A 26,309-nucleotide genomic window follows, 5' to 3' on the forward strand; every position below is an offset into this window, starting at 1 on the left:
TTAGCGGAGCACGCGGCGGACGTAACGGTTTCTGTCACCGATGTTAAATATAATTCGGGATTATTCCGTACGGGATCCTCAAGGTAATGGCAGTCTGAGTACTCGCCCAATTTCGGGGGGGGGGCATTCAAAGGTATATGGGTCTGTATTTCGTTCGTCTGTATTTAGTTTTCTCTCATATTTTATCTATTCAACTATACCTCACTTTCACATGGTGTGGCTCAGACTGACCTTCCCAACCCCTACATAGCCACTGTCCTTCAGTCTGTCTCTACTACTCCTCTCTGTCATTAAGACCCTGACAGTGCAGTACTTACATCACCAACAGGAACCATGATTTAAATTAAATAAAACCAAACAACAGCTATTTGTGCCAATTAGTTTTTTACAAAATCCAAGATTATCTCTCTAACTCTCATTTCTCTCTTTCAGTCCTCTCCGATCTCCACCGCTCCACCTAAAATTCTTATCGCCCACGAGGACAAGCTGCAGAACATAGCCTTCATCTCTCTTTCTCCCTCACTCCCTCCCTCGCTCCCTGTATCCCTCTGGGTGGTGCTAAGGTGGGGGGGGGTTACGGAAGGGGTGATCTGCGCCCCGGCCCCCAGGGTGCGGGGAGGGGGGGGTTAGTTCCCGCAGCAGCTCCGGGTGGACTGGGCGTCGGGGTCCTGGAGGTTCACCCCCCTCTGCCTCGCTGCGTGCGTGGGGTTCTGGGTGTCTGTTTTTGGCATCTTTTTCGCTGGAGAAAAGAAGTAAGATTAAAAACACAAGAGCCATTTTAAAATTCATATTATCGTATATCTTTGTAGTCTTATAAATAAGCTATCTGAGAGTATTCTGTGGCTCCGAAGAGGGCGGCAGTGTAGCATAATGTAGAATAAAGGACATGGGCTTGTAACCTAAAGGTCACAGGTTCAATTCCCCGGGTAGGACACTGCTATTCGATAAAAGCGTCTGCTAAATGCCTGTACTGTAATGTAATCTGAGTATTTAAGTACAGATAAGGTAAAGTACAGTATACAGATACTTTATAGTGGACTCACATGGAGCTGCATGCTTATAGTGAATAACTAGGGAGCGCTAGGTAAGTTTCAACATTAGATTTGATGCTGTGACTGAGCCTGTGGCATAGGAAGCTACGCTCTCCCATCTGGCCTGGGGGGAAGCTTTGTGAGGCCCGGGGGACTCACCAATGGCCAGGAACAGTTCGTTGACGTTCATGGCGGTCTTGGCAGAGGTCTCCATGAAGAGCAGTCCTGTGTCCTCAGCGTAGGTCTGAGCCTCCTGAACCACAAAAGCACACCGGCGGGGTGAGATCAGAGTGCGGTCCACCTTAAAAACTCCACACTCCACCAAAAGCCTTATCTTATGATCATCCTCATAGTAGAACTCCCTTTCACACAAGCTAGTGATGACATGCATTTTCCTTCTAACACTCTGATTGGATTGCTTTAACTGTGTTTAATTGTCAGGTCACAATTATGTGATTAGAATGTTCTTAACTGAGCATTCTAATGCTGATGTCACTGGTAACTGAAAGCAGTGGAGCTCTAGAACGCTGACTTAGAATTTAGAAGAAAAAAAAACATTCCAAAAGAATCCCACTCACCCAAATATGATAAAATTTCTTTTGAAGGCGTAGTTCAGAAATTGTAGCAAAAGGTACAACATAACCAAACATGATTAGACTATTAGTACCCAGCTGAAACATCCAGTGCTCTAGTGTGAGAGCTTAACAAGCGCAGTAAATACTGAGCGTTTAGGACTGCGTCTCTGGCTACGTTCCCCCTGTACTGCCTGTCTGCAGGTGTGCAGGTCAGCACCTCATACTCCACCATGCGCTTCTCAGCCAGGTCGGCCTTGTTCCCCGCCAGGGCGATGACGATGTTGGGGCTGGCCTGCCTCTGCAGCTCCTTCACCCAGGCCTTGGCCCGCTCAAAGGTCTCCTGCGGAGAAAGAGGAGGAAGAGAAGTGAGCGAAAACGAGCGGCGGGGAAGAAATACAGGACGTAAAAGGAGGGACTGAGAAAGAAAGGTGGCGAACGCACTGAATTAAGACTCTGATCGGTGAGCCAGGGGACTTAGCCACATCGAAACAGTGACAGCATGTTACCATGGCGACTGTGGCCACCTTATAGCTGAGAGTTATTAACGTCACAGTTTTGGTAGACCGCTGAGGTCAGCCAGCACATATCAGACAATGTAGGAACAAGATAAAAGATGCTACAGGGTTGCAGGAAGGTTGCAACAGTGTTGCGGTGCGTCTGCTGGTCACATGGGGGAGGAGCGAGGGAAGCCGGGTCTGTACCGGTTTGGTGATGTCGAACACCACGATGGCAGCTTGCGCCCCTCTGTAGTACATGGGCGCCAGGCTGTGGTAGCGCTCCTGTCCCGCCGTGTCCCAGATCTCAAACTTCACCGTCGTGTCGTCCAGACACACCGACTGCGCAAGGAACGCAGCTGAGAGAGCGAGAGAGAGAGGGCGAGAGAGAGAGACAGAGAGACAGACAGAGAGAGAGAGAGACAGAGGGAGACAGACAGAGAGAAACAGAGAGACAGAGAGAGAGGGCGAGAGAGAGAGAGACAGAGACAGAGAGACAGACAGAGAGAGAGAGGGAGAGAGAGACAGACAGAGAGAAACAGAGAGAGAGGGAGAGAGAGACAGAGGGAGACAGTCAGAGAGAAACAGAGAGAGAGAAATAGTGAGAGAGGGAGAGAGACACAAGGAGGGAGAGAGAGAGACAAAGAGAGTGAGAGTGAGGAAAAAGGGGAAGAAAGCCAAAGAGACGTTATCCGAGACCAGAAAAAGGAACCAGACAGCTTTATCTTTAACCTCTCCAATGCTGCCACTCACTGTTGAATTCCAGATTTGTTTACATTCGGGGACAACTCTCAGCTCTCTCTCTTTTCTAACCATTCACAGAGACACTGTGATAAATCTACACGGGCTCTTGGTTGTGTGAAGCCGCCCAGTTAACTCCAGACTCTCCAGCTCGAGTCTCTCCCCCACCATCCCTCTGAGCTCTTTTCTCTTCCTCCCTCTCTTGCTCCACTCCTTTTCTTTCTCACTCTTTTTCTTTCTCCCTCCTTCCCTGATCTGAGGATCGACCCGGTCCTCACCCCCGATGGTGGTCTCCTGGAACTCGTCGAACTGGCCCTTGACGAAGCGCAGCACCAGGCTGGACTTGCCCACCGCCATGTCTCCCAGCAGCACCAGCTTGAACTGGCAGATCTTGGTCTGGGGCAGGCTGCCGTTGGGCCTGGCGTTTCCTCCTCTGCTGGCCATGAGCAGGCTCCTCCCAAGGGGGGTGGTGGGGGTGGGGGGGAAGGGTCTGTGATTTACAGGGAGGGGGGGGCCTCCAGGGGGTCTCTGTGACTCAACTCTCCCTCTTACTGCCTCTCTCTTCGCTCCTGAAACACACAAGCAAATTCACAGTGTGGGAGGGGGTTGCCAGCTTAAATCCCCAGGAGTGTGACCATGCCACTGTACAGCACCTTCCTGTGCCTTAGCTGTATGTAATTGTAAAAAGTGATCCTAGAACCAGCAAAATTTGTAATGTCAATCACACAGCTTCCTGTTGAAAATGATATTATTACTTTTTACTTGCGCCTTCTTTATGAACATAACTTGTCTCATTTACCTTGAAAAACAGTATTCATACATACTGTTAAAGCTGTCTATTGCAATGTGATGCCAAATCTGAAATGGGAGAAGGAAAAACCATACACAAAAGCAAGAGGACTTTGATTTACAATGTGGTTATATTCAGTGGTTGGAAAGTACACAACACCCATACAAAACAAGCTCCGATATAATAGTTAAGAATTACACTTCCTGATAAACCAGTGAACCCTATTCACTTTTGTCAAAACCAGATGCTACTTCTATATGATTTTTTAAAATCTCAAATTCGATACAAAAAAATTAACAGTCAATTCCAAGAGATTATATGTTTTTACTCATGTCAAACCGGTCTGAAAGAAACGCATACACTTGAAAGCGTTCATACTTATGGTTAAAGGAACAAATCTTATCAATTTCCTCAAGTATTTCCGTTCTTAGTTTTACAGCCCAGTTCTACTTCATTGCTGTTATGTGTTGGGAGTTTGGCGCAGAACGTAAAAATGTGGGAGTTCAACTGTCAAAAACATCCCACGAAGCAAGACTAACAGCTCAGCAAGGGCCACTTCGGTTTGCCAACGTACCACACAGTTGTAGAAATAGTGTATTGGTCCATATCAGATCTACTTCCCCAAAACCCGCATTGTCACATTTTAATACAGGAATGCACAGCATAATGGCATATTTTTGTGAAAACAGGAATTCATCCAATAGAACGGGACTTCGCCATTTTTATGTACTAAACAACCTCGGATACTTCACTTCATGACTCGAACCTGCACAACCGTGAAATGCAAATATTTACGACCATGAGCATTTGTTGGGAGTCTTCGGGCGATGCGGCCGTACTTGCTCAGTCAGTGTTTCTCAATCGCAGGCTGCCCGTCCATAAAGCAAACAGATACTAACGCTCGGCAGAGGCGCGTGCTCGCGGTGTCCTGTGGCTTCTCATGTTACAAATCACAGGTGCATGTAATGAAACCATGTCATTTTAGCATGAAGATATGGACAGCCGCAGCCTATATAAGCAAGGCACAGAAAACACACACGACTTTCCCTTTCAATCCTAGGGCGAGTGTTCCGCAGCAATTACTTAATTAAACAGTGGAAGTTACACCTGAAATCAGTTGACCAGCTACTTAAATAGCCGGTGATACCGAATTTTTTGCTTGCTAAACCAATCTGTGCTCCGAATTGTCATATCTCCGGACACAAACGACCCGTCGCTGTCCGGCCACAGCCAGCGCTGGCTAGCTACCGTTAGCTTGCCTGCTATTACTTTGTCACCAGGGCAAGCCTACAAAACGGCCCCTAGCGCAGGAATGTCGGCCTTCTTTGTGACGCTGACAACTATTGTCCGACACCCTGATGTAAACCCGAAAAAAAAGACAACTGTGGTGGCCTAATTACCTGTGACAGATCGTCGCTGCCGAAGCCTCTGGCGTGATATGAATGCACTAGCAACTGCGGTTCTGCGTGTTGTTGTTGATCGAACAGCTGGCTATAGTAGGTCTTCTCGCACTTCCTGAACCGCTGCGCAGCCGCAATAATCATTCCAGCCTTTCTTAAACGGAAATATCGCCTCTTCAACAAAAGCTGTGGGCTCGTGTCACGTTGAGTGTAAAGGTCCTTTTTACTATAACACACATACAAAGCCACAATGAATACCATCTTCCGTGCTGCCTCTTAAAATAAGGGTCAAGGACTAATAGCCAAAATGTAAATAAAGACTAATAAAGACAACAAATAGGCCCGACTTTTTGCAATAAACCCTATTTAGAATAGTATTATTTCACTAAAATGGTATTTTGTTTTTATTTTCATTTTGATAAAAATATATGACTTTCTAATAGGCAACTTATTAATTGTTGTGATTAAAATGTTGCCTATTAAATTACGACAATGTACAAAAAGTGTGAAGCCTGAGATAAGGGTTCTGGCTGCCTACATAACCCTGCCAAACAAGGAGGCAATGTATTATTATTATTATTATTATTATTATTATTATTATTATTATTTATTATTATTATTACTCCTTTACAAAAATTACTTCAGCTACTGCTAAGTTAGACTGTATTTTAACTGAAGTATAATGCAGTACAAAAGTTCTACTTCATGAGTAGCGTACTGCACACGAAGTACTGAAACTGCATGATAACTGCAGTAATACAGCAATAATTGCAATCATTACAAATACAGATGAACTGAAGTTATTTTCTATATTTTCTCTAGAAAGGCCGTTATTTTAGTTGTTGCTCTGCTACTTTGGAAAAAAAATTCTGAGTTTCTGAAAACATAATAAAAGAGTCGTAAAAGGCTACGAGCTACCCAACCCAGGCCTATGGTACTTCTTTAAAGAAGTTAATTCATGGTTGGATTATTCTTAAAAACAATACGACTGGTCGAGCCTATCAAAACAAAGATAGCTGCTATTTACAAATGCTAACATTTATTAAACGTAGCTAAAACAATGTTGTGGTCAAACCATGGACAAAACCGTCTGATTGCTGGTTCTTCCAAAATTCCAGCTGTACAACATCTTACTACATTGGGTATTATTTATTTTTAGGACACTCGCATAGATTAAATACATTTTATGCAGCACAATTGCCCATACCCTCGTGAGTCATTATTTCATATAACAGTACTCAAATTCAGTTATTTGCAGACAGCAGAAGTCTGTTTTATGGATAAAGTAACATTCTCACTACACATTTTGGGCGCAGAAATTAAATAGAAGATATTCTTCATAAATATGATCACGTTAGATTTCTACCATTCCACGCCATAAGGCGTCAGTATTGGACTGAAATGTGTATGTTTTTCCTCTATCTGTCTTCGTTATTTCAGGTCTGCCGTAGGGAAGAGTAATATATCTCTGCACAATCGAACGTCATGCTCTCAGAAGTAGCAAGTCGGTGGTAGTAGTGCTATTTTATGTACAGTAGTCAGGTTATAGTCGGTTTTGTTTTATACCATGAAGGCGTGCGACAGAAAGAAGAAAAAACATGGCAAGGATACAGCAGTGAGTTATTCTGAATGTGCTGCATAATCGGGCTTGTTCTTTTTTGCTCCTAGATTGTGTGATTAGCAGTTAGCGTACATTTTATGATTAGCCGATGGCCACTTTACCTATACTCTGACCGTGGATGCATGATTAAGAAACCTTTACCTTTATATCGCTGTGCCTGGGTATATGGTTCTCAGTGGTGACTTCACTCGCCTCAATGTCCCCCCTTTCATCGTTCATATCCCTCCACAAAACTTGTAAAACAGCACACACGAGGGGGTGATGCGACCCTTGGCCCTGCGATATCCAACATGGGTCAGCACTACCACATGCCAGAGACGGGCATTTAGCAGGGGCTTTTATCCAGAGCGACATACACAGCATTTACACTGCATCCATGTGTACAAATGGGTATATACTGAAGCAATGCAGGTTAAGTGCATTGCCAAAATGGTACGTTGAGAGTGTCCTACCTGGAACTCGAACTGGCTGCAACCAGTTCCTCACCTGTTGTACTACACTGCTCCTGTGTGAACCAGTGATCTTGCCTGTGTTCTGCTGATGCCCAACGGTGACCTTCTCAGGCTAAAGGAGGTGTTTTGGTGAACCCCTAACTACCCAGGAAGCACTGGGATCTTAGCCTTGTGTCAGTCAGCACGAGCTCCCAATCTAAGGCTTTCTTTTTGCGCTCGCTCTGCCCTCCTGTTCCAGGTGCAGGGGACCAACGACAGCAGTGTGGTTAGCAAGGTGTCCGCCGCGGCGCAGGGCTACTTCCTGGACGACTTTTTGAAGAGCTTCGTGTGCAAAGTGTCTCGGCGGGCACCGCTCATTAACAGGTCAGAGGTCGTGCAGTAACCCAGGCTCTCGGCAGGTCAGAGGTCAAACGGCTACACACGGCGCCGTGGACTTCATCATCTGCTGTTCATTTGTTTATCCCAAACAGCCGTGCAGCGTTTAAGTTCAGCACGTGCAGTTTCCATACATCAGTGTCGCAATGCAACATGCCGTTATTCTGTCTGAAGTAAACTGTTGACTTGAACTCGCATGGATTTTGAGTTCATTTGTGAAATTCGGTTTTAAGAGCACTTGTGAGATATGTGGGGCCTTTCAAGTGTGCACAACTGTACGCTCTATAATCATAAATGACAGTAGCAGTGTGCAGCCAATAGGGTTTGGGTTTGTGTCTCCTTCAGGGGCTACTATGTGCGATGGAAAGCCGTGGATCACTGCGTGAAGCAGTTTCTGCGTGTGACTGAGGACTGTCCAAGGAGACAGGTATGGCAGCGTTTCCTGAATCCAGGCCTACTGAAGTTCACTATATGAGTCAGGTGCTGAACTTAGACCTACTGGAGCCCACTATGAGTCAGGTGATGAACTTAGACCTACTGGAGCCCACTATGAGTCAGGTGATGAACTTAGACCTACTGGAGCTCACTATTAGTGAGCTACTGAACTCTGGACTACTGGAGCTCACTGTGAGTCAGGTGCTGAACTTAGACCTACTGGAGCTCACTATTAGTGAGCTACTGAACTCTGGCCTACTGGAGCATTTCCTGCTGTCTTTGTGTAAATATTTACTGCTCCCAGACCATGATGTGCAAATCCTCCTGCGAGTCTGCGACAGCATAGCACCAAATCTTGCCATTAAAGGGGAAAAGGTGTGTAGACCTCTTTAGAAATATAGTTATTTTGTATTCAACACTATGTTGCTTTTTAGTTTTTTTTTTTCAATTAAAGTAATATTGTTTTATTCTGTTTATTGTTGCAGTAATTTGTTTTCATTTTATTTATTTATGTGGAGTATTCTAGTTCTTAGAAAAGGCTGCCGTCTTGCCAAGAAACGTGTGAGAATCTTGAATACTTGAACCCTGATATGCTGTAGCTTTTAGAAGAACATGTTTTTTTATCCATGCCTTTGATTATTTAGACATAATGTTCTGACGTTTGTGTGTGACCTTCCACTGCTTGCTCTCTCTCCCCTCCCTTCCTCCCTCCCTCCCTGTCTCTATCCCTCTCCATCCCTCTCTCCTTTCTGTCTCTCTCTCTCTACCTCCTTCTCTCTCCCTCCTCCCTCCCTCTCCTTCTCTCTCTCTCTGTCTCTCTCCATCCCTCTCTCTCCCCCCCTCTGTCTCTCTCTCTCTCTCTCTCTCTCTCTCCCTCCCTCCCTCCCTCCCTCCCTCCCTCCTGCAGGTGTTGTCTCTGGGAGCAGGCTTTGACTCGCTGTACTTCCGCTTGCACGCAGAGGGCGCTCTGGAGCGCGTGGTGGTGTTCGAGGTGGACTTCCCCGACTTCGCTCGACGCAAAGCTGCGCTGATCAATGGCAGCGATCACCTGAAGGATGCCCTGAGAGACTGGGGCCCCAGCCCCTCCCCGCCCACAGGTAACGTTGAATGCTGGTCACAGTGTACACCATGGATCAAATGTAAGTGCAGGAGTCTCTCTCTTTCTCCTTTCTCTCTCTCCCTCTCCCTCCCCCTCCCTCCCTCTCTCCCCACCTGCTACTGTTCTCTCTCTAGCATTTCTCCCAGGGCGTCCTTGAAAAAGAGAAATGTTCTCAATGGGCCTTTCCTGGTTAAATAAAGGATTTTTTAAAAAATTGACCGGATTGTCTCTTGAGTACTTTTCTTTCGCCACACGGTCTCCCCAGGCCCCGTCACCATCTCCAGCGATCAGTACCGCCTGCTGGGGGTGGACGTGCGTGCTGAGGGGGCCGTGGAAGAGGCCCTGAGCCGGGCGGGGCTGCAGTGGAGCGCCCCCACCCTGCTGCTGTCGGAAGTGGTGCTCACGTACGTGGATGCCCAACGGTCAGTTTCCCGCTCTTTTACACGCCGCTGCTCGTTTCCTGTGTCTTTCGTGCATGCCGTCACTCCGTATAAGGGCGTGCTGAAACAGGGCTGTCAGGTGAAATTCCCAGGCCAGGGGGCACCGGCCTCCCCCCCAATAATGACCCTGAATGTATGTGTAAATTTACATATGTCCTGGTCTGTCAGTGTCAGTATTGAATGATAATGTGGAAAGTGTCATTGTGTTAACTCCACGATGGGTGTGTCTTAGGTCGGATGCTGTGATTGGCTGGGCTGCGCGGCTGTTCCCCCAATCGCTGTTTGTGATGTACGAGCAGATCCGCCCCGATGACCCCTTCGGCAGGGTCATGCAGGATCACTTCCTGAAGCTGAACTCCACTCTGAACGCGATTAGTCACTACCCCAACACAGCTGCTCAGAGGCAGAGGTTCCTGGAGAGGGTAACCGCTGTCTGTCTGTCTGTCTGTCTGTCTGTCTGTCCATCTGCCTGTCTGCCTGCCTGCCTGCCTGCCTGCCTGCTTGCCTGCCTGCCTGCCTGTCTGTCTGTCTGTCTGTCTGTCTGTCTGTCTGTCTGCCTGCCTGTCTGTCTGCCTGCCTGCCTGTCTGTCTGTCTGTCTGTCTGTCTGTCTGCCTGCCTGTCTGTCTGTCTGTCTGTCTGCCTGTCTGTCTGTCTGTCTGTCTGTCTGTCCGTCTGTCCGTCTGCCTGTCTGCCTGTCTGCCTGCCTGCCTGCCTGCCTGTCTGTCTGTCTGCCTGCCTGCCTGCCTGCCTGCCTGTCTGTCTGTCCGTCTGTCCGTCTGCCTGTCTGCCTGCCTGCCTGCCTGTCTGTCCGTCTGCCTGTCTGTCTGTCTGTCTGTCTGCCTGCCTGTCTGCCTGTCTGTCTGTCTGTCTGTCAAAAAATATTTAGCCAACATACTTTAGTTCATGAGGTCCATGTTACATGTGTGAGAATGGACATATACCTAATGAGCCAATGGATGGAATGCAGTTTAATTATAGAGAATGTTGATGAACAGCATTTTTGTGGTGAAAACTGCAGGCTGTTGACAGAGGACTTGGCAGAGGATATTAGAAAGATTTCAAAGCCAAGTGCAGATTGCATTCCATATATGAATTCTGAAAATCAAATCACGGGGAATAAGAGGTGGTGTTTAAACAATGTGCTTTCCTGAGTGTACAGTATTTCTGTTCAGTAAGTTAGATATGTAGAGCAGTGTATATAGAAGTGTACTGATAGGTACCTGTTTAGTGTGTGGGCTGGTATTGTCTCCTGTTGTGTGACTGCTGTTACCTGTTGCTGTGCACAGGGCTGGGAGCGCTGTACCTGTCTGGACATGAACCAGTTCTACCTGGACCTGGTGACGGAGAAAGAGAGGTGCAGGGTGGAGAACCTGGAGCCATTCGACGAGTTTGAGGCGAGTCGGCGGAGCTGGAGCCACACCCCCTCCCTAGGATGCCAGAGAAATGTCACCTCTTTCACTGACCCCCCCCCCCTCGCCCCCCCACCCCATGAAGTACACCTTCCAGAACCTTCCATTTCTCATTTCAGTTGCCTTTTCTGTGTGTCAGTGCATCTCATGCCTGAACATTGTGGCTGTTTCAGCCAAGTAATGCTCACTTTGTCCTCCCTCTCTCTGTTCTTTTTTTCTCTCTCTCTTTCTCTTTCTATCTTTTTCAGGAGTGGCACCAGAAATGCTCTCACTACTTCATCCTCACTGCCTCCAAAGGCTCTTTGGCGAGCCAGGCCCTGGTCAGCCCTCTGGCCGGTAAGACCAGCCACACTGCCTTCATTAAACGGCCATCTGTGATGCTTTTTACCTAAGCTTTTACATCACGCTGATTCAAACATTGGCGGCCATGTTGGGCTGCAGTTGGTCAGAGCTCGTTCGTAGTCTTTCCGTCTCCTCCTTGGCTGCTCCTGTTGGTCTGTCACAGTCCACTCAGGAATGTGGGGCTGCTCGACTCTGTTTGAAAGCTAATATTTGCCTGGAGCTTTATCATATGTTAGAACAGAAGATATGAGACCAGTGTGAACATGAATGAAACAGAAAAAGTATTACCCTGGTATTGACTCACACCCATAATGTAATTTAAAAAATCTATGCACATATTTAATTTGACATTTTTAATACAGGACAATATTTTATTGAATTATTTTGATGAAATTTGCTTTAGACTTTATTTGCTTATTTGCTTTATTCTCTGATTTGTTTATTTTCTCACTCTTTGTGTGTCCATTTCATCGCACATTGTGAAAGCTCCCTGCTGTTGCTCTCGTTCTCTGAACGCTGCACTGAGGGAGGAGCTCAGCAGGGGGACAGTGTTGACGGGGAGGTGCGGGTGGTGCCGCAGTTTGTGCTGAAAGACTTCCCTTTACCTTCACCTCCCGGCTCCTTGCAGAGTCCTCAGTTCCCTGCATGCTGCCAGCGTTGGACCAGCGTACGCTCCGCGCGACGCCCATGCCGGATGGCCACGAGGGGCCCGGGTTGGAGGGCCTAGGGATGGCTTCTGCAGTGCTGGGGCCCGGGGCCATCTTGCTGAGTGGAGGGTCTGGAAGGGGTGGCAGAGGGGGCGGGGCCACTCTCCTGGTCAGAGGCCCGGCTGGGTGGAGCTGTGTCTGCATGGAGCCACAGACCGGTGAGAGATTTGCTCCCTGGGTCACTTTAACCCTTTAAGGTGTGAGGTCACTAGTAGGCGATTAGAATGTTCTTAACTGAACATTCCAATGCTGATTCACAGTCACCACTGGTAACTGAAATCAACCAAGTTCTATGACACCAAAGAGATTCGAACACAAAGGGTATTTGTATCTGTTTGATAACACTGACTTTGAAAAAAAAAAAACATTCCAAGAAACCTACTCTTTAAAGGGTAGATATGTCTATTAAAATACCTCTGTCCAAGTCGGGCTTTTAAGATGAGGTACTGTATGTACACACAGCCCAAAAAAAATGTATAGCACCCCAATTAATTCAAACATGTGCAAGATTTTTAAATCAGTATTCATTAAAGCACATAAAACCCCTTTGCATTGAATCTTCATTCTAGCTTGTTGATGACCCTTTCGTGTTGAGTATATGTCCTAATATTGTTGCATTGCCTTTGTGGTCCACCCAGGTGTTAGAATGTACCACACTGTGACAGATGTTCCGGGCTGGGGTGTCCTTGTTTTTGGCGGGCGAACTTCTCCACTCAACCCCATCGGAAGTATTCTCCGGATGACCTATGACCTTTCCTCCCTGCCTGACCTCTCTGTCCCAGTCGGCCCCGCCCTTGAATGGCTGTCCGTGAAGGAACTGGCCTGTACGGGCAATGCGCCGTTGCCAAGATGGCGGCACACCGCCACGCGTCTGAGATACAAAGGTGAGGGGGAGGCCAGGCCTCGGGCAGAGATGGTGAAACTGCATAGATATAGACTGGCATTAAATGACAGAATGATGACATGAACACTCAACATAAAGCCAAATGCAGACTAGATCAGCATCGAGCCTGCCGTATCAACGAGGGACTCTCTCCAACCTCTCTTCCAGGTCAGAACTTCCTGTTTGTGTTTGGAGGCCGAACGGAGGTGGAGCCAGCGCTGGGCGACGGCCACTTCCTGTGTGTGGAAGACCAGCATTGGACGGCGGTGAGCCATTGTCTATTAAAATAAAACTTTTCAAATGCATGTTAGACTGAAGACTTGGAATGGACTTATGTTTATATTCTTTGTGTAGATTTCTAAGACACTAAAAATGTACCAGCTTAAAAAAAATGCCCCCCCCCCCCGCCCCCCCAAAAGAAAAGGGCCCAAGGGTCTTGCCTTCCCATCTTGCATCCGTTTCACTTACAACAGACCCAGCTGGCTTAAATGAGGGCGTGAACGCTGCCTGTGTGATTTGTGATTTGCAGGTGCCAGTAGGGGGCGCCACACCTGCAGCTCGTCACTCCCACTCGGCCTGTAGCCATGATGGCGGAGTGGTGATCTTCGGAGGGTTGGGCGGGGGAGGAGCTCCACTGGGCGACGCCGTCTGGCTGAGGCCGACTGAAACAGGTTTCCTCTGGGTGAGGCTGCAGGTGCACCCTGCACCTGTGCCCAGGTGAGACGCTCCGCTTGCACCGAACCTCTCAGAGGCAGCGAACGCAAATCACACGCGTTAAAGAACCATTACACACACGCCACTCTGCCGTACGGTCAATGTAATTCAATGGTGGTATCTTCAATGGCGCAGAGTGCCTTCTGTTGGCATTTTATTGCAACATTTGGCACTTTGTTGTGACATTTTTTTCTAGATGTGTGGTAATTTTATGTTTAAAAAAAAAAGAAATAAAGAAACAAGTCTAGCAGGAGTTGGTATCAGATGTGTCGCAGCTTGCAAAATCAGTTTTGTTTTCCCCTGTATCTTGTAATTCCCCTGTAATTACTTCAATTAATCTACCATCTCTCTCTCTCTCTCTCTTCAAGGTATTCTCACTCTGCCCATGTCATTGGTCACAAGCTGGTGTTGGTGGGCGGGGTTTGGCTGCAGGCAGAGGGTGTGCCGGGGATTGCAGTGATAGACCTGACCACAGGGGGCAGTGTAGAGTACAGCCTGAACACAGTGAGTCGTTTCCCAAAATAGCCTTTTTTTCGGCGCGTTTAACTCCTTCATACTATTTGTTTGAAACAGTGTGTCTGTATAATAGCCGCGTTGTCTCTTCCCACCCCCCCCCCCCCCCCCCCCACCCCAGGCCGCAGTACCCTGGCCTCTCATGCTGCACTCTTTCTGCTCGGAGCCGCTGGACGAAGAGGGAACGGCGATCGCGGTGATGGGCGGAGGGGGGAACTGCTTCTCTTTCGGCACTCATCTGAACCCCCGGCCTGTCACCGTGGACCTGCGGCCTGCGCTTTGAATCACGACCATGGAGACCACAGGATTACACACTGCAGGAGTACACACTGACAGCAGGAGGACACACTGACTGCGGGAGTACACACTGCAGGAGGACACACTGCAAGACACACTCCAGGAGGACAAAGCCCAGTTTCACACTGGAGCCACCCAGGTAGAATCTGAGCCTGGTGTAGCTGCCTTGGGGTTATAAGTGCTGACCTCTGCTCTGTGCTCCTGCAGTTTCTCATCTCTGTTGTGAGCTTCCCGCACACTGTGTATCTTACAGAGGAGACATTTTTGCTGTTACACTTCTTGAAGGGATTCTTATGGTGCTGTAAATTCTCTCCTGTGACACACACACACACACACACACACACTGTCCAAGCCAAGCACATGCATTCCCATGGAACTCACTAATGGAACATATTAAACAGACGCGTACGCACAATCGCTTGAATCACTCCAGTGAGACCAAAAACAAGACATGCACACGAAATGAAGAAGACGCAACCCCTCAGCTGCTTGACAGTGAGCTTTTATTTCTGCCGCGACTTCAGTGGACTCTTCCCCGGGGCTCTCGCTGTTTGTGGAACATTGGGGAGGCCTAGAGTGACGTCATCCCGTACAGACTTGGGGAACAGGGCGTGGAGGGGGAGAGGAGGGGCGGGGGGGCAGGGGGGTGGGGGCCTGGATCACTCTGTGAGCCGACGGAAGGACTGGACGGTGGGGCACATCGCGCCCCAGTCCGCGGGCTTGCGGAACTCGCCCTTCTCCAGCACGTACTGGCGGCCGCGGAAGTTGGGGTGCTCGTAGAAGACCCACACCCCTTCCAGGACCTTGCAGGAGTGGACCTCCCGCGCGCGGAACCGCTCCTGGATGGAGGGGCAGTCGTCCGTCGATTCGAAGGCCTGGCCCGCGAAGTCGCCCTTATCGTACAGCTGGATCTTGTACTGAGTCCCGCTAGGCTGCAGGGGGGTGGGGTTTAGGCAGAGGGTGTTGGAGATTGGAGTAGAGGGGCGAGGGTTGGTGTGGTGAAAGAGAAGGGGGAGGGGGGACATGGAAGGAGGTCAGTTGGACTATTCGTAGTTCTCTCCACAGAAATGTTAGTAATTGAATCAGATGGATTGAAATCTTCTGCCTAACAGTGTACTTGTCATAGCCATGTTTGACCTTAAAATCCATTTTGCCACAAGGTCAATAGGACAGTCCTACCCAGTTTACAACACTGGTGCATATTTATTGATCCAAAATCAATTTGATACCAAGTCGATTAAATACATTATATATTTCCTTTTTTTTTTGTCTTTATTTGTGTATTTTTGCTACTTCAAGAAATGTGTCTAGATAAATGAATGCTCTTAGTTTTCCCAGGATTGGCTGTCTGGCACAATAGCCCCTGTAACCTATAGTAAGCTTATGATGTACCAAACCTAATTGTAGTTTCCTTTAGCCTATTCAGTGCACTGTAAACAGGTCCATCCCCTGCCTATTAATTGTTTGGAACTGTATGAGGGAGGACCGTAGCATGTGTGTTTATCTTCACATTAGCCAGTGTAGTGGTCAGTGGTGGGCGGTGTTATTGATCTCTCTGACTGAAGTCTTTTTGGCTTGAACGGCTTTACCCAGAGCACACTGCAGTTATAGAGCTAATGAGGACTGCTGTGCATTTCATGCTAGCTTCTGCCTGAATGGAAGCAAATCCCTGCAGCAATGCTCTAACATCTAGTATAAAACCTTCCCAGAAGAGTGGAGGTTGTTATAGCAGCAAAGGGTTGACCAAGTCCATATTAATGTCCATAATTTTGGATGTTTGATGTCTGGTGTCCACATACTTTTGGCCATGTTGTTATGTAGGCACAAAGGAATGCTGTCTAAAGAAAACAAGAAAGGCGGAAGGAGTAGAAGAAGGAGCAAGAGGAGGAGGAGGAGGAAGAGGAGGAGGAGGAAGAGGATGGTCGGTAGGGCTACACTTACGAAGTGGACCATCTTGCAGGAGCAGAGGCGATCGCTGAGGCCCATCCAGCGCTGGTAGTCGGGGTACTCGCCGCGGGTCAGCACGTACTGGTAGCCCGCGTAGTTGGGCCGCTCGTACGCCACCCAGGCGCCGCTCTCCACGCGGACGGAGTTGCAGCGGTTCAGGTAGGAGTGGAAGTCGGAGCAGTCGCTGTCGCACTCGTACCGACGGCCCTGGAAGTTCTTGTCCTCGTAGAAGATGATCTGGGGAGAGGGCGGGAGAAGGTGGGAATGGCGGGAGAAGTTAGGAATGACGGGAGAAGGCAGGAATAGCAGGAGAAGAAGGGAATGGTGGGAATGGTGGGAGAAGTTAGGAATGACGAGAGAAGGCAGGAATAGCAGGAGAAGAAGGGAATGGTGGGAATGGTGGGAGAAGTTAGAAATGACGAGAGAAGGCAGGAATAGCAGGAGAAGAAGGGAATAGTGGGAATGGCGGGAGAAGTTAGGAATAACGGGAGAAGGTGGGAATGGTGGGAGAAGGCGGGAATGGCAGGGAATGGCGGGAGAAGGCACCGCGACACTCAAGAGGAACTGATCTTGCGTCTGAAAAGAGGGTTGGTTGGCCCGTATGCCTTGCTTTCCTGACCTAACTGCAACTACACTACCAAGTGATACCAGCTTTAGGGATCTACCACTTGCTAATAACCACTCATGTTTCACATACGTATGCCAGTTGCATTTGCCATTGCAGAGAGATCTTTTACCAAATAATTAGCCTCTGAAACAACAGTTGAACAGACAAGTGAGGCTTGCAGGTTTCCATTTCCTTCCATTTCTGTGTTAAAACAATCCACAGGGAATTGATAGTCTTAGGCTATTATCCACTAAAAACTCAAATTGTACTCACTTAGCCACACTTTCACATGTACTGTAAAGTGCTCACGATGCAGATCCCAGAGGCCTGACTGTGACAGTTGAATAAGAGGATTTTGCTGACTGCAGTTGACTGTCACAGTGACCCACTAACAAGATGGTGCTCACTGTACAACCTGTATGGTAAAATGCCTTCCATTTAGCACAAGACGAGGAGGTATCGGTGTAGCAGAGAACCATAGTTGCCATCAGCGAAACGCAACAGTCCAAGGGAAGCTCAGCCACTCAGTTTCCAAAAACCTTTTCTTTTGCAATCAGGTAAACAACTCCCATTCCATATGAAGTGAAAGCTTGAGTTTCATGGCAATATGCTGAACACAAATTAAACTATTAACTACTTTAACTTGACCATCATTTACCTAGATTTACGTTTGAGGAGTTTTGCCCTAAATATTCCTCACAAGACTGAAGAACTTTGAATAGCCGGCTTAAGTGAATTGTGCATGTTCAAAAAAAATTATGTTCTTGGGTACCATGGTGTGAAGATTAAGACTACATACGCTAGCTGTCATATATGCATTGGTGCCCATGTATCTGCTGAGTGCAGTTTTACTATACCATTCATATTGGGAATATCGTGCCCATAAGGATCGTGGCGGGCATGTACTCACCTTGCCCATGTTTGATGTTGTTTAAGCCCGCTGGGGTGTAGTCTCCCTGAAGTCTGTGAGGTGGGAATGAGTCAGGCCCGGCTTCCCACACCCTTTTATACCCGACCGGTTTTTATAAAACCGACAGACGGGCTTTGTCATGAGATCCAAAAATTGAGTCAGTGATTCCGATGCCATTGATGCGTTTCCAGAAATGCGACATGGGATTACGACCCATTGAGTGCTCACTGCTGCCCTTGCTGAATACATGCCCCCCCCCCACACCCCCCACCCCCCGTAACATACCCATGCCACAATACCCACATACCCGCCACTGCACGCTGCCCCCTCAGCCAAGATCCCTGCCAAATCCAGGAACCCAGACACACTGCATTGAGTGCACAAAAAAAAAACCAGTCCATGACTCAGCTCTTTTGCGTATTATACCAGAAAGAAAAAATAAATAAATAAACCAAAAGTGGAGGCGTGGTTGAAAGGAGGGTTCATTTTCAGAAATATTGAAAGATTGCACATTTGTCATGTCAGGCATTTTACAATCAGAGAGAAGAATGTCAATAATCTGACATCTGTCAGTCAATCACTCTGATTCACTCCCACACAGTTGTCTGACCAGTGAGCCATAGAATCAGCCATCGGAAGGTAGGACTCAAAATGGCTGGTGCAGCTTTGTGTTTATGGTTCCAGTGCATAGTCCTGTTTTCAGTCCAAACCAGTGAATGCAGGAGTGCACATGTGCATCTCCTGAATCAGCAGAACAATGGCATGTTTAATTAATCATTAAATGTGCAAGAGGCTCAGTGTATCCCTATAACATGATTAGATGCAGGTATGGTGAACAGGGACAGTCTTTTAGTTTGATGTTCGTCAGTTGTACTACAAAGGAACTTCCGAAGCCTCTTAGCATTACATCTGTAAGGTTTTACCATGGATGTTTATATACCTCCCAAACTAAAATTACCCTGTGGTCTGCAGCAGGCAACCATTACTGCAGTTTCATTGAGTTTAGTGCAGTGAAGGCGTATAAAAGAACGGTCACACAGCCTCAACAAAAAATAAATTCTGAGAGCCAAGACACAAAATAAAGGCTTTTATTCTTTTTTTTTCCTACAAAAGTGGCTGGAAAGAATATCATATAAAAATATGTGCTTTTAAAACGCGATTCAACTACTTCGGATCATTATGCGGACTTCAGTGCAATTTCCGTGTAAAAGGCAATAACAGAACTACGCAGGAAAACTAACTAAAGGCAAGGGGAAGTCCTGTTCCTTCAGGGAAACGCCACCAGACTGACCTCTTAGCACGTCAGGATCAAAGGTACCTCCACGTGAAGTTAACACAGCCTGTGCGCATTTCATTAACTCTACGAACAAGTGCACCCGTTTAAGTACTGTCTCGCTGTACAGTTTAACGTGCTTCAGTTCCTTCCCTTAATTCATTGGAGGGAAAAGGCATTTGCAACTTTCTCAGCAGAATGCAGTAACCTGTGTTGCCGTTTTGATAGAGCTACGTGCTACCGTTTGCTACCGCTGGTTCTCTACAGTACTACCTAGGCTACATTATCTTGTCGTTTTTGGACGCAGACCCCAGTCCACCTGTCTGCATGTCACATTTCGTATCATCATAACAGACTTTGACATGCCGACCTTCATCGTTTACATTTAACATTCATACACTGCACAATGTCCTCTCTGTGTGTGTGGGCATGAATGAAACATTCCTATATTAGTCTATTCCCTTTAGATTTACTACCTGATTTCCCAGAATTTTGAATACAGTACCTGACCCGAGCGTGACTAACAGGTAAACAGACTATCGTACGTCATACTCTACCCGATGTACCGACAGTGAATGCCCTAGCGGGGTTGGGGGGCACACACCTGTGCCATCTGGGGAATGTCAGTCAACCTGTGCTGTGATTGAGCTGTCACTCAAGCCCAGGGCAGTCAGTGCCACGTCCCCTTCTGAAGCACGGCTGGGGCCTGCGGTCAGGCCTGCCTGAAACTGTGGACTGCGTGTGAATGAGGATCTGGCTGCAGCCTGTGGCTGGGGTCAGCGCTGGGCAAACGATACACCCCCAGTACTGACCTGAGATCAGTTAAGACAAACCTCACCCAAACCCCAACCTCTTTATACGGAGAAGCCCAACAGATCCAGGCACAGTAAGTAGAGGCACAATCTGAGGACAGCTTTAGGTGTTTTCAGGAGTCCAGGGGTGTGTTCCAACCACTTATTTTTTTTCCTTTCCTAGTACGGAAGGCCAAGTGGGTCAAAAATACGTGGAATTGACGTCTGGAATTACGTGTGGTCAATGTCGGCTCGTTCCATGAGCTTATTTTTTTGTCTCCTTCCTTTCCTAGCTCAAAGCTCCACCCATTGGAGGAAGCAAGGAATGGACGCAGGCAGAGAGGAACCGAGGATGTCCTCAAAGATGGCGCACCTTGATCAATTTCCAGTTCAGTCAAGGACCTCGGAGACAAATAAAATAGGCAGTTGGAATGCACCCACATTGACAATGCATGATTCCAGACTTCAACGTCACACACAATTATTTGACCCGTTTTGGCCTTCCATACTAGGAAAGGAGGCAAGGAAAGGAAGCGAGGAGGTGAAGAAATAAGTGACTGGAAAGCACCCCGAGGTCTTGTCCAAGGACCCTCATCAGCGCGCTGTGGGCGTCTGCCTCGCTGCCTGTCCAGGCCCATCGGGGGTCCTCTCGCCTGGTCTGTGGTTGGGGCTGTAGGTGTCCACCCAGCTGCCGGAAGGCTCCCCGGAGCCGCCGGGGGCGACGATGGGGGGGATGAGGCTGTCCAGCTGCTGCCTGTTACCCGACTCCAGGAGCCACTCATGGAACTTCTGCTCCACCAGGGCCTGGAACTGCCGCCGCTGGTCTCTGGGGGGTCACGGAGAACACAGGTTGGCACAGGAGAACACAGGTTTGCACAGGAGGACACAGGTTTGCACAGGAGGATGCAGCAGGAGTCTAAATATCTATGTGTGTGTGCATGTAACATGAGCCCAAAAATGTATTATATTTTACCAACCAATCCTTCTACTTAATGACATTAACAGTAATGGCTTTGAATAATATCTCCATAGGGCTGTGTGGTATTTTAAATCAGTATTTTAAGTGCAATAATAATAACTTCCACTATGTGGCGTATGATAGATTAAATCAGTTTTTTTAAACGCTAACAAAATAACTGCCGGCATTGGGGCACATAGGCAACATCGCAGCCCTTGATTAAGTTCATTTTCACATCAGGTCCGCTCAGGAGCGAAGTGAAGCGCGTGCGTCACTCACTTGGTGAGACGGGCGTCTTTGACGGTCGTCTGCCATTCCTGCACTCGGCGTTCCCGCTCGTCCAGGGCCGCCTTGTAGGGGGGGGGCAGCCCCCCGGGAATTTCGCAGGTATCCCCTTCCATCTGGAAGGGTATCGCCATGGGGCAGAACTCGCTGGGCGGCAGCAGGCGGTAGGGCGGGTTTTCGGGGGGGGGGTGCCCCTCGGAACCCAGCGTCAGGGGCTGGTCCCAGACGTTGGGGACCACGGCCAGGCCGGCCTTGGCCATGTCGTCCTCCAGGGAGGGGTAGTGCGTGTGGAAGGGCCCCAGCGTCAGGGCGGCGTTGCCGGGCAGCAGCAGGGGTCGGGTGGGGGTGAGGGCGTGGAGGGTGCAGCGGGAGGAGGCCCCCACGGCCACGTGGCCGGCCACGCACACCACCCTGACGTTCTCGCAGCTCTGCACGTGAACGCTGGTCTCCACCGGGCCCAGCACCACCGTGCTGTTCCGACACTTATCCAGACACACAGACCTACGACACAAGGGCGCCCACGGCCTCCTTAAATCACCGGATCTTACACTTTTACGCACCAAAATTTGAAATTCAGTACCTTCCAGGAACCCGTCAAATACACATTCTATCATAGCGTATTGGTCCACAGATTAATTTCGGGGCCCATCTCATCACCCATTTTGGGTGCCGACCCACAGTTCAAGAAACACTGCCTGGAATAATAAGGAAGTGCTGTACATACAGTGTCTTTCAACCTGCGAGTCAAACACGTGCAATCACTAAATACTGCTGGAGGTTTCCGGCCGATCCAGTGGTGAGGGTTGTTCCCTGCCGAACGCGGAGTCCTACCTGAGGGGGCACAGGAGGTAGATGAAGGCCTCGGTGCAGCGGTGCACTTTGATGTTGGCGCCGGCCAGTTTGTCCGAGTTCTTGGCCAGCGTCTGCCGGAACACCTGGGACATCAGGACCACTCTGCTGCCGGGCGGTGCCACGTGGGTGTTGCGGGCGATCTTGGCTCTCTTCATGGAGCCTTCCACTGCAAAACGGGGGGGTTCGGAACGGCCCAGTTAACTGGCACTACAGCCCTGCTCCACTGCTGAACACTCTACACAAAACATCTACAATTTTTTAACAAGGGTCACAATGAGGAAAAAAATATATATAGCGAATGTGCTTCCAAAATTAATATATAAATGTGCTCAAAAAATAAGCCTTTAATTACTTGAAACCTTCAAGAATTGGTATTCTGAAGTATGAAATCTGTAACGGGGGGTGGAGATGGGGACAGGGAGCAGGGACGGGGGTGGGGATGGGGACGGGGGTGGTGACAGGGGCGGGGGGCGGGGGACGAGGGTGGAGACAGGGGCGGAGGACGGGGGTGGAGACAGGGGCGGGGGACGAGGGTGGAGACAGGGGCGGGGGACGGGGGTGGTGACAGGGGCGGGGGACGAGGGTGGAGACCGGGGGCGGACGGGGGTGGAGACAGGGGCAGGGGACGAGGGTGGAGACAGGGGCAGGGGACGGGGGTGGTGACAGGGGCGGGGGACGGGGGTGGAGACGGGCAGGGGACGAGGGTGGAGACCGGGGGGGGACAGGGGTGGAGACAGGGGCGGGGGACGGGGGTGGAGACAGGGACGGGGGGACGGTGGTGGTGACAGGGGCGGGGGACGGGGGTGGAGACAGGGGCGGGGGGCGGGCGGTACCTTGGTGGGCCCAGGCCAGCTTCTTCCCGGACCGCAGGCAGGCGGACGTGCCGAAGGGGTTGAGGCAGAGGGTCTGGCGCAGCCAGGTCTGGAGCTGCTGCAGGGAGAAGGAGCGGCTGAGCTGGGAGTACCCGGCCTGGGCCTGCAGCGGGGCCCGGGACAGGAGCCTGTGCACGGGGTGCACCGTCCGCCCCCGGCTCACGCACCCCTCCAGCAGGAAGCTCAGCCCCTGCACGGCCTCCGCCGAAATCTGGCTGTCCCGCACCGCCTGCCCCGACCTGCTCAGCTGGCCCGGCTCCACCAGCAGCTCCAGCAGGTCCGACAGGTGGGTCTGGACGAAGGTGAGGTGGGCCTGGTCGTCCCAGTTCTGTAAATAAGGGGGCGGGACAGGGGGAGGAGACACTGACATCATCTCGTACATTAAAGGGAAATGGGAAAAAAGACTAGGAAAGCTTGAGGAATTAATAATTTTACCAGCTGAATGCTCTTATATTTTCGATAAATAATTAAATTCGAAAATTCGAAAATTAAAATTATAGGGGTGGACTTGAGCCCTGTAATGCAGGTTATACCATATCCCCTTCACTGAAATAAAAGCCTCATTATGGGCTGTAATTCGCAACGTTATAAAACACAGGAGCTATAAAATTTAATTAATCTGTTGTCATGATCAGACAATTATGCACACCAGTCCACACACAGAGTTGGCCAGGTAACTCATCACGGAGGGTTAGACTGCAACCTTGTTCTGGGAGTTCGTCTTCGTTTCGCGGTCAGAGGAAGGGGACGGGGAGCGGGCTCGGGGGCTGGGCCACTCTTCACCAATCAGAGACGTGCGTAGGGACACGCGGTTCAGCTGCTGCATGTAGAGGAAGAGCAGGAACTGCAGGGTGTCCACAGACAGCTGGCAGGAAGACAGACAGACAGACACCTGAAACGTCATTACCTGTAGAGAGGCCTTTACAAAAATATACAACTACAGGCAAAATTTAAATGGGGTGCGTCCCAATACACAAAAAATGCACCCTCCTTTCCTCCACTGCCACCTCATCTCCTCCGTGACCTGGAAACCGATCTTTGTGTCCTCCCTCTTTCACTCCAGTGTCCCAATATTGGAGGAGACAAGCGAAGCGCACGGAACTGTATTTTAGCGAAGCGGCTTCAAACTCGTCGCCTCCCCTCCTTTCCTCCACATACTTCCGGGTAGGAGACGAGTGGTAGTGGGGGAGTGGAGGAAAGGAGGTGAGGAGGGAAAGGTAATGGGACGCATCTATAGACTCTTAAGTAATTTTACCGGTCCAATAAGAATGTAGGAGTGTTACTTGATTGGATTTGATTTTAAATCCAATACATGTCACTCTAACACATAAGGAGATTAGCTGTGACACACAGCGACTGGCAGGATCAACTATAATGAGTTGTGTGCAATCTAGGAAATTATCATGTTAACTGGGTGGATTACTTGATAATTCTGGCAGTGGAAGAAAAAACACCTTCGTACCATTTCTTGAATGTAAATGTGCATCGCCTAGTGTAGGGTACAGTACACAGATAGATATAAGTTTGTCTTAAACATACTGCAAGATTTCACCATGAAAAAAACAAAAAAACCACAGTTAAATATTGGGTATATGTGCCTAACACTGTATTTACTGTACTGTTATAAATAAAATAACAAATAAAGTTTTAAATGCTTGAATTTCAGCCGTGCGAGCGCGCTCACCTTGCTACGCACTCTGTCCAGCTCCTTGGCGGAGCTGCATTGGGACAGCGCCTCGGCCCGCCCCAGCCTCTCTTCGGGGACGTGGGGGGTCAGAAGGTCAAAGGTCTCGAAGTAGAGCCAGGCCAGGTCCTCGGGCAGCTGCAGCTTGCCGCAGGCGATGTGGCGCCACATAGGCCAGCCCAGCAGCGGGTAGCAGCCCTCCCGCGTGCGCACGTAGGCGGCCATCTTGCGCAGGTAGTGCAAGCTGAGCTTGGCTGAGGGTGGCACCTGCAGCGCCCCCAACAGGAAGGGCTCCAGTCGTGCCCATACGCTTGTGCCGTCCTGCTCCATACCTGTGGGGGGTGGGGAGCAGCTCTAGATCTCAGAGGGAGTGTAGCTATCATACTGTTGCTCACATAATTCAAATGTATCTGGGACATCCTGTCTTTATTATAGAAATATAAGGCCCATGTGAGCAAGCACTTGATAGTCAACACTTGGAAATTAGCCAATTAATCTAGCCTCAGATGGGCTGGTAGAAAACATGTCTAGGTTGCAGGTACACATCACACACCAAAAAGTAGGAGTTGTAATTTCTAACGTTATAAAAACAAACTAAGAGGTCTAATAGCTAGTCAACCAGGAAGTGGTACATATCTTCTCCTCCGTTATTACTTTTCTAGCAACAAGACACTTATTAATATTAACAGCCAATCTCAAATTTTGAAATGCAGGCCTTTGAGTGCTACATTGGGCTGATGGTAGAGAAAGATGCTGAAGCAAGTTAACTGTAACATTAGTTAGAAAAAAAAATAGCTTCGTAGTCTAATGTTGGCTGGAGTGCTGGTTCACAAATTCTAACGCTTGCGAACGTCACTTCCAACAGTCTGATGGTTTCGACTAGCACACTATCCAGCGCTAGCAACGACAATACGTCGTTTGAAAACATTACTGAAAGTAGCACAAAGTTAGATAGTTAGCAATAAATTGGCGGAAATGACATGCACGTACAGCATGTTGAACGAGCTGGTCTATTCTGGGAAGGAAACAAGCCAGAGAATCGTCCAGGCAATCCCAAACCAAGGACGCTTTCGCCTGTTTCCATGACAACTATTATGAATCTGCCTGTGAATATCGACGATTTCGCAACTGCATGTAGGGCAGAGCAACTAGCTAGCTAGCTTCTGATAGTTGCATGAAGTGGCTTACCTTTAAAGCAGCCGTCTTGCTCCGTAATACTCCTTGGTCTTGTCTCAGAATCTTTGAGATATTACTTAGTGATCAGTTGCCTCCCATGGCATTAAAAAATAGATTGCTATTTCCCTAGGCATTTCTTTTTTTGTTCAACTATCGCTGTTCCGAATTGGACTAGCAATGTTACTCTCCTCCCTTGACTATTTGCCGCCTCGATCCGTGCCCGATAGCGCGCGCGCGCATCAGTTGGGAACGCGCTTTTAGGCGTCCCAGTGATGCGAGTTGCACCAGAGGAGTTGCGCCCACCGTAACGTTATTGGTTGCACCACTGTCACTATAGATAAATGACTGTGGCAACTATAATGCCCCGCCTCAGGTCTCCGTCTGCGTTTACCACGACTGCGTATTGACTGAATCGTATATTGCTTTATTTAAACCGACGTAAATCGTTCTCTAGCGACAACACTTTGTTAACCAACACAAACTTTCACAGATTAACTCAGATGGTTAGTGTACAATGTAGTAATCCCCTAATAACTAAATAGGCAAATATTTGACACGTATTTACTTATCATGGGAGTAATAACGTTCGCAAATGGACGTACGTTAAATGTGCTTATAGAGTAACTTACATATTA

General features: G+C 48.8%; 4 protein-coding genes across 4 annotated transcripts; 1 reads left to right on the forward strand and 3 right to left on the reverse strand.

Moving 5' to 3' along the window:
- Nucleotides 1-381: 381 nt before the first annotated feature.
- Nucleotides 382-5,174, reverse strand: rab5b (RAB5B, member RAS oncogene family). Its single transcript, XM_035410649.1, has 6 exons — nucleotides 5,032-5,174; nucleotides 3,120-3,410; nucleotides 2,308-2,459; nucleotides 1,824-1,946; nucleotides 1,191-1,284; nucleotides 382-739 (listed from the first exon to the last, which is right to left on the reverse strand). The coding sequence occupies exons 2-6, from the start codon at nucleotides 3,283-3,285 to the stop codon at nucleotides 627-629; spliced, it is 648 nt and encodes a 215-aa protein (XP_035266540.1). The 5' UTR covers nucleotides 3,286-3,410; nucleotides 5,032-5,174; the 3' UTR covers nucleotides 382-626.
- Nucleotides 5,175-6,490: 1,316 nt separating this feature from the next.
- Nucleotides 6,491-14,946, forward strand: lcmt2 (leucine carboxyl methyltransferase 2). The gene is made up of 14 exons (XM_035407514.1): nucleotides 6,491-6,646; nucleotides 7,343-7,467; nucleotides 7,825-7,906; nucleotides 8,822-9,011; nucleotides 9,279-9,435; nucleotides 9,686-9,875; nucleotides 10,741-10,848; nucleotides 11,112-11,199; nucleotides 11,834-12,070; nucleotides 12,551-12,796; nucleotides 12,964-13,061; nucleotides 13,325-13,512; nucleotides 13,878-14,013; nucleotides 14,144-14,946. Exons 1-14 carry the CDS (start codon nucleotides 6,599-6,601, stop codon nucleotides 14,303-14,305), a joined length of 2,055 nt encoding a protein of 684 aa, XP_035263405.1. The 5' UTR covers nucleotides 6,491-6,598; the 3' UTR covers nucleotides 14,306-14,946.
- An 11-nt stretch (nucleotides 14,947-14,957) lies between these two features.
- crygs2 (crystallin, gamma S2) lies at nucleotides 14,958-18,036 on the reverse strand. The gene is made up of 3 exons (XM_035407515.1): nucleotides 17,784-18,036; nucleotides 16,261-16,503; nucleotides 14,958-15,251 (listed from the first exon to the last, which is right to left on the reverse strand). The coding sequence occupies exons 1-3, from the start codon at nucleotides 17,790-17,792 to the stop codon at nucleotides 14,979-14,981; spliced, it is 525 nt and encodes a 174-aa protein (XP_035263406.1). The 5' UTR covers nucleotides 17,793-18,036; the 3' UTR covers nucleotides 14,958-14,978.
- Nucleotides 18,037-18,855: 819 nt separating this feature from the next.
- On the reverse strand, nucleotides 18,856-26,305 carry tbccd1 (TBCC domain containing 1). Its single transcript, XM_035410084.1, has 7 exons — nucleotides 25,687-26,305; nucleotides 24,499-24,830; nucleotides 23,518-23,679; nucleotides 22,776-23,142; nucleotides 21,922-22,108; nucleotides 21,085-21,591; nucleotides 18,856-20,673 (listed from the first exon to the last, which is right to left on the reverse strand). The coding sequence occupies exons 2-7, from the start codon at nucleotides 24,826-24,828 to the stop codon at nucleotides 20,442-20,444; spliced, it is 1,785 nt and encodes a 594-aa protein (XP_035265975.1). The 5' UTR covers nucleotides 24,829-24,830; nucleotides 25,687-26,305; the 3' UTR covers nucleotides 18,856-20,441.
- Nucleotides 26,306-26,309: the final 4 nt, after the last annotated feature.

Source organism: Anguilla anguilla, chromosome 3 (genome assembly GCF_013347855.1).
Source record: "Anguilla anguilla isolate fAngAng1 chromosome 3, fAngAng1.pri, whole genome shotgun sequence".
Classification (NCBI taxonomy): Eukaryota; Metazoa; Chordata; class Actinopteri; order Anguilliformes; family Anguillidae; genus Anguilla; species Anguilla anguilla.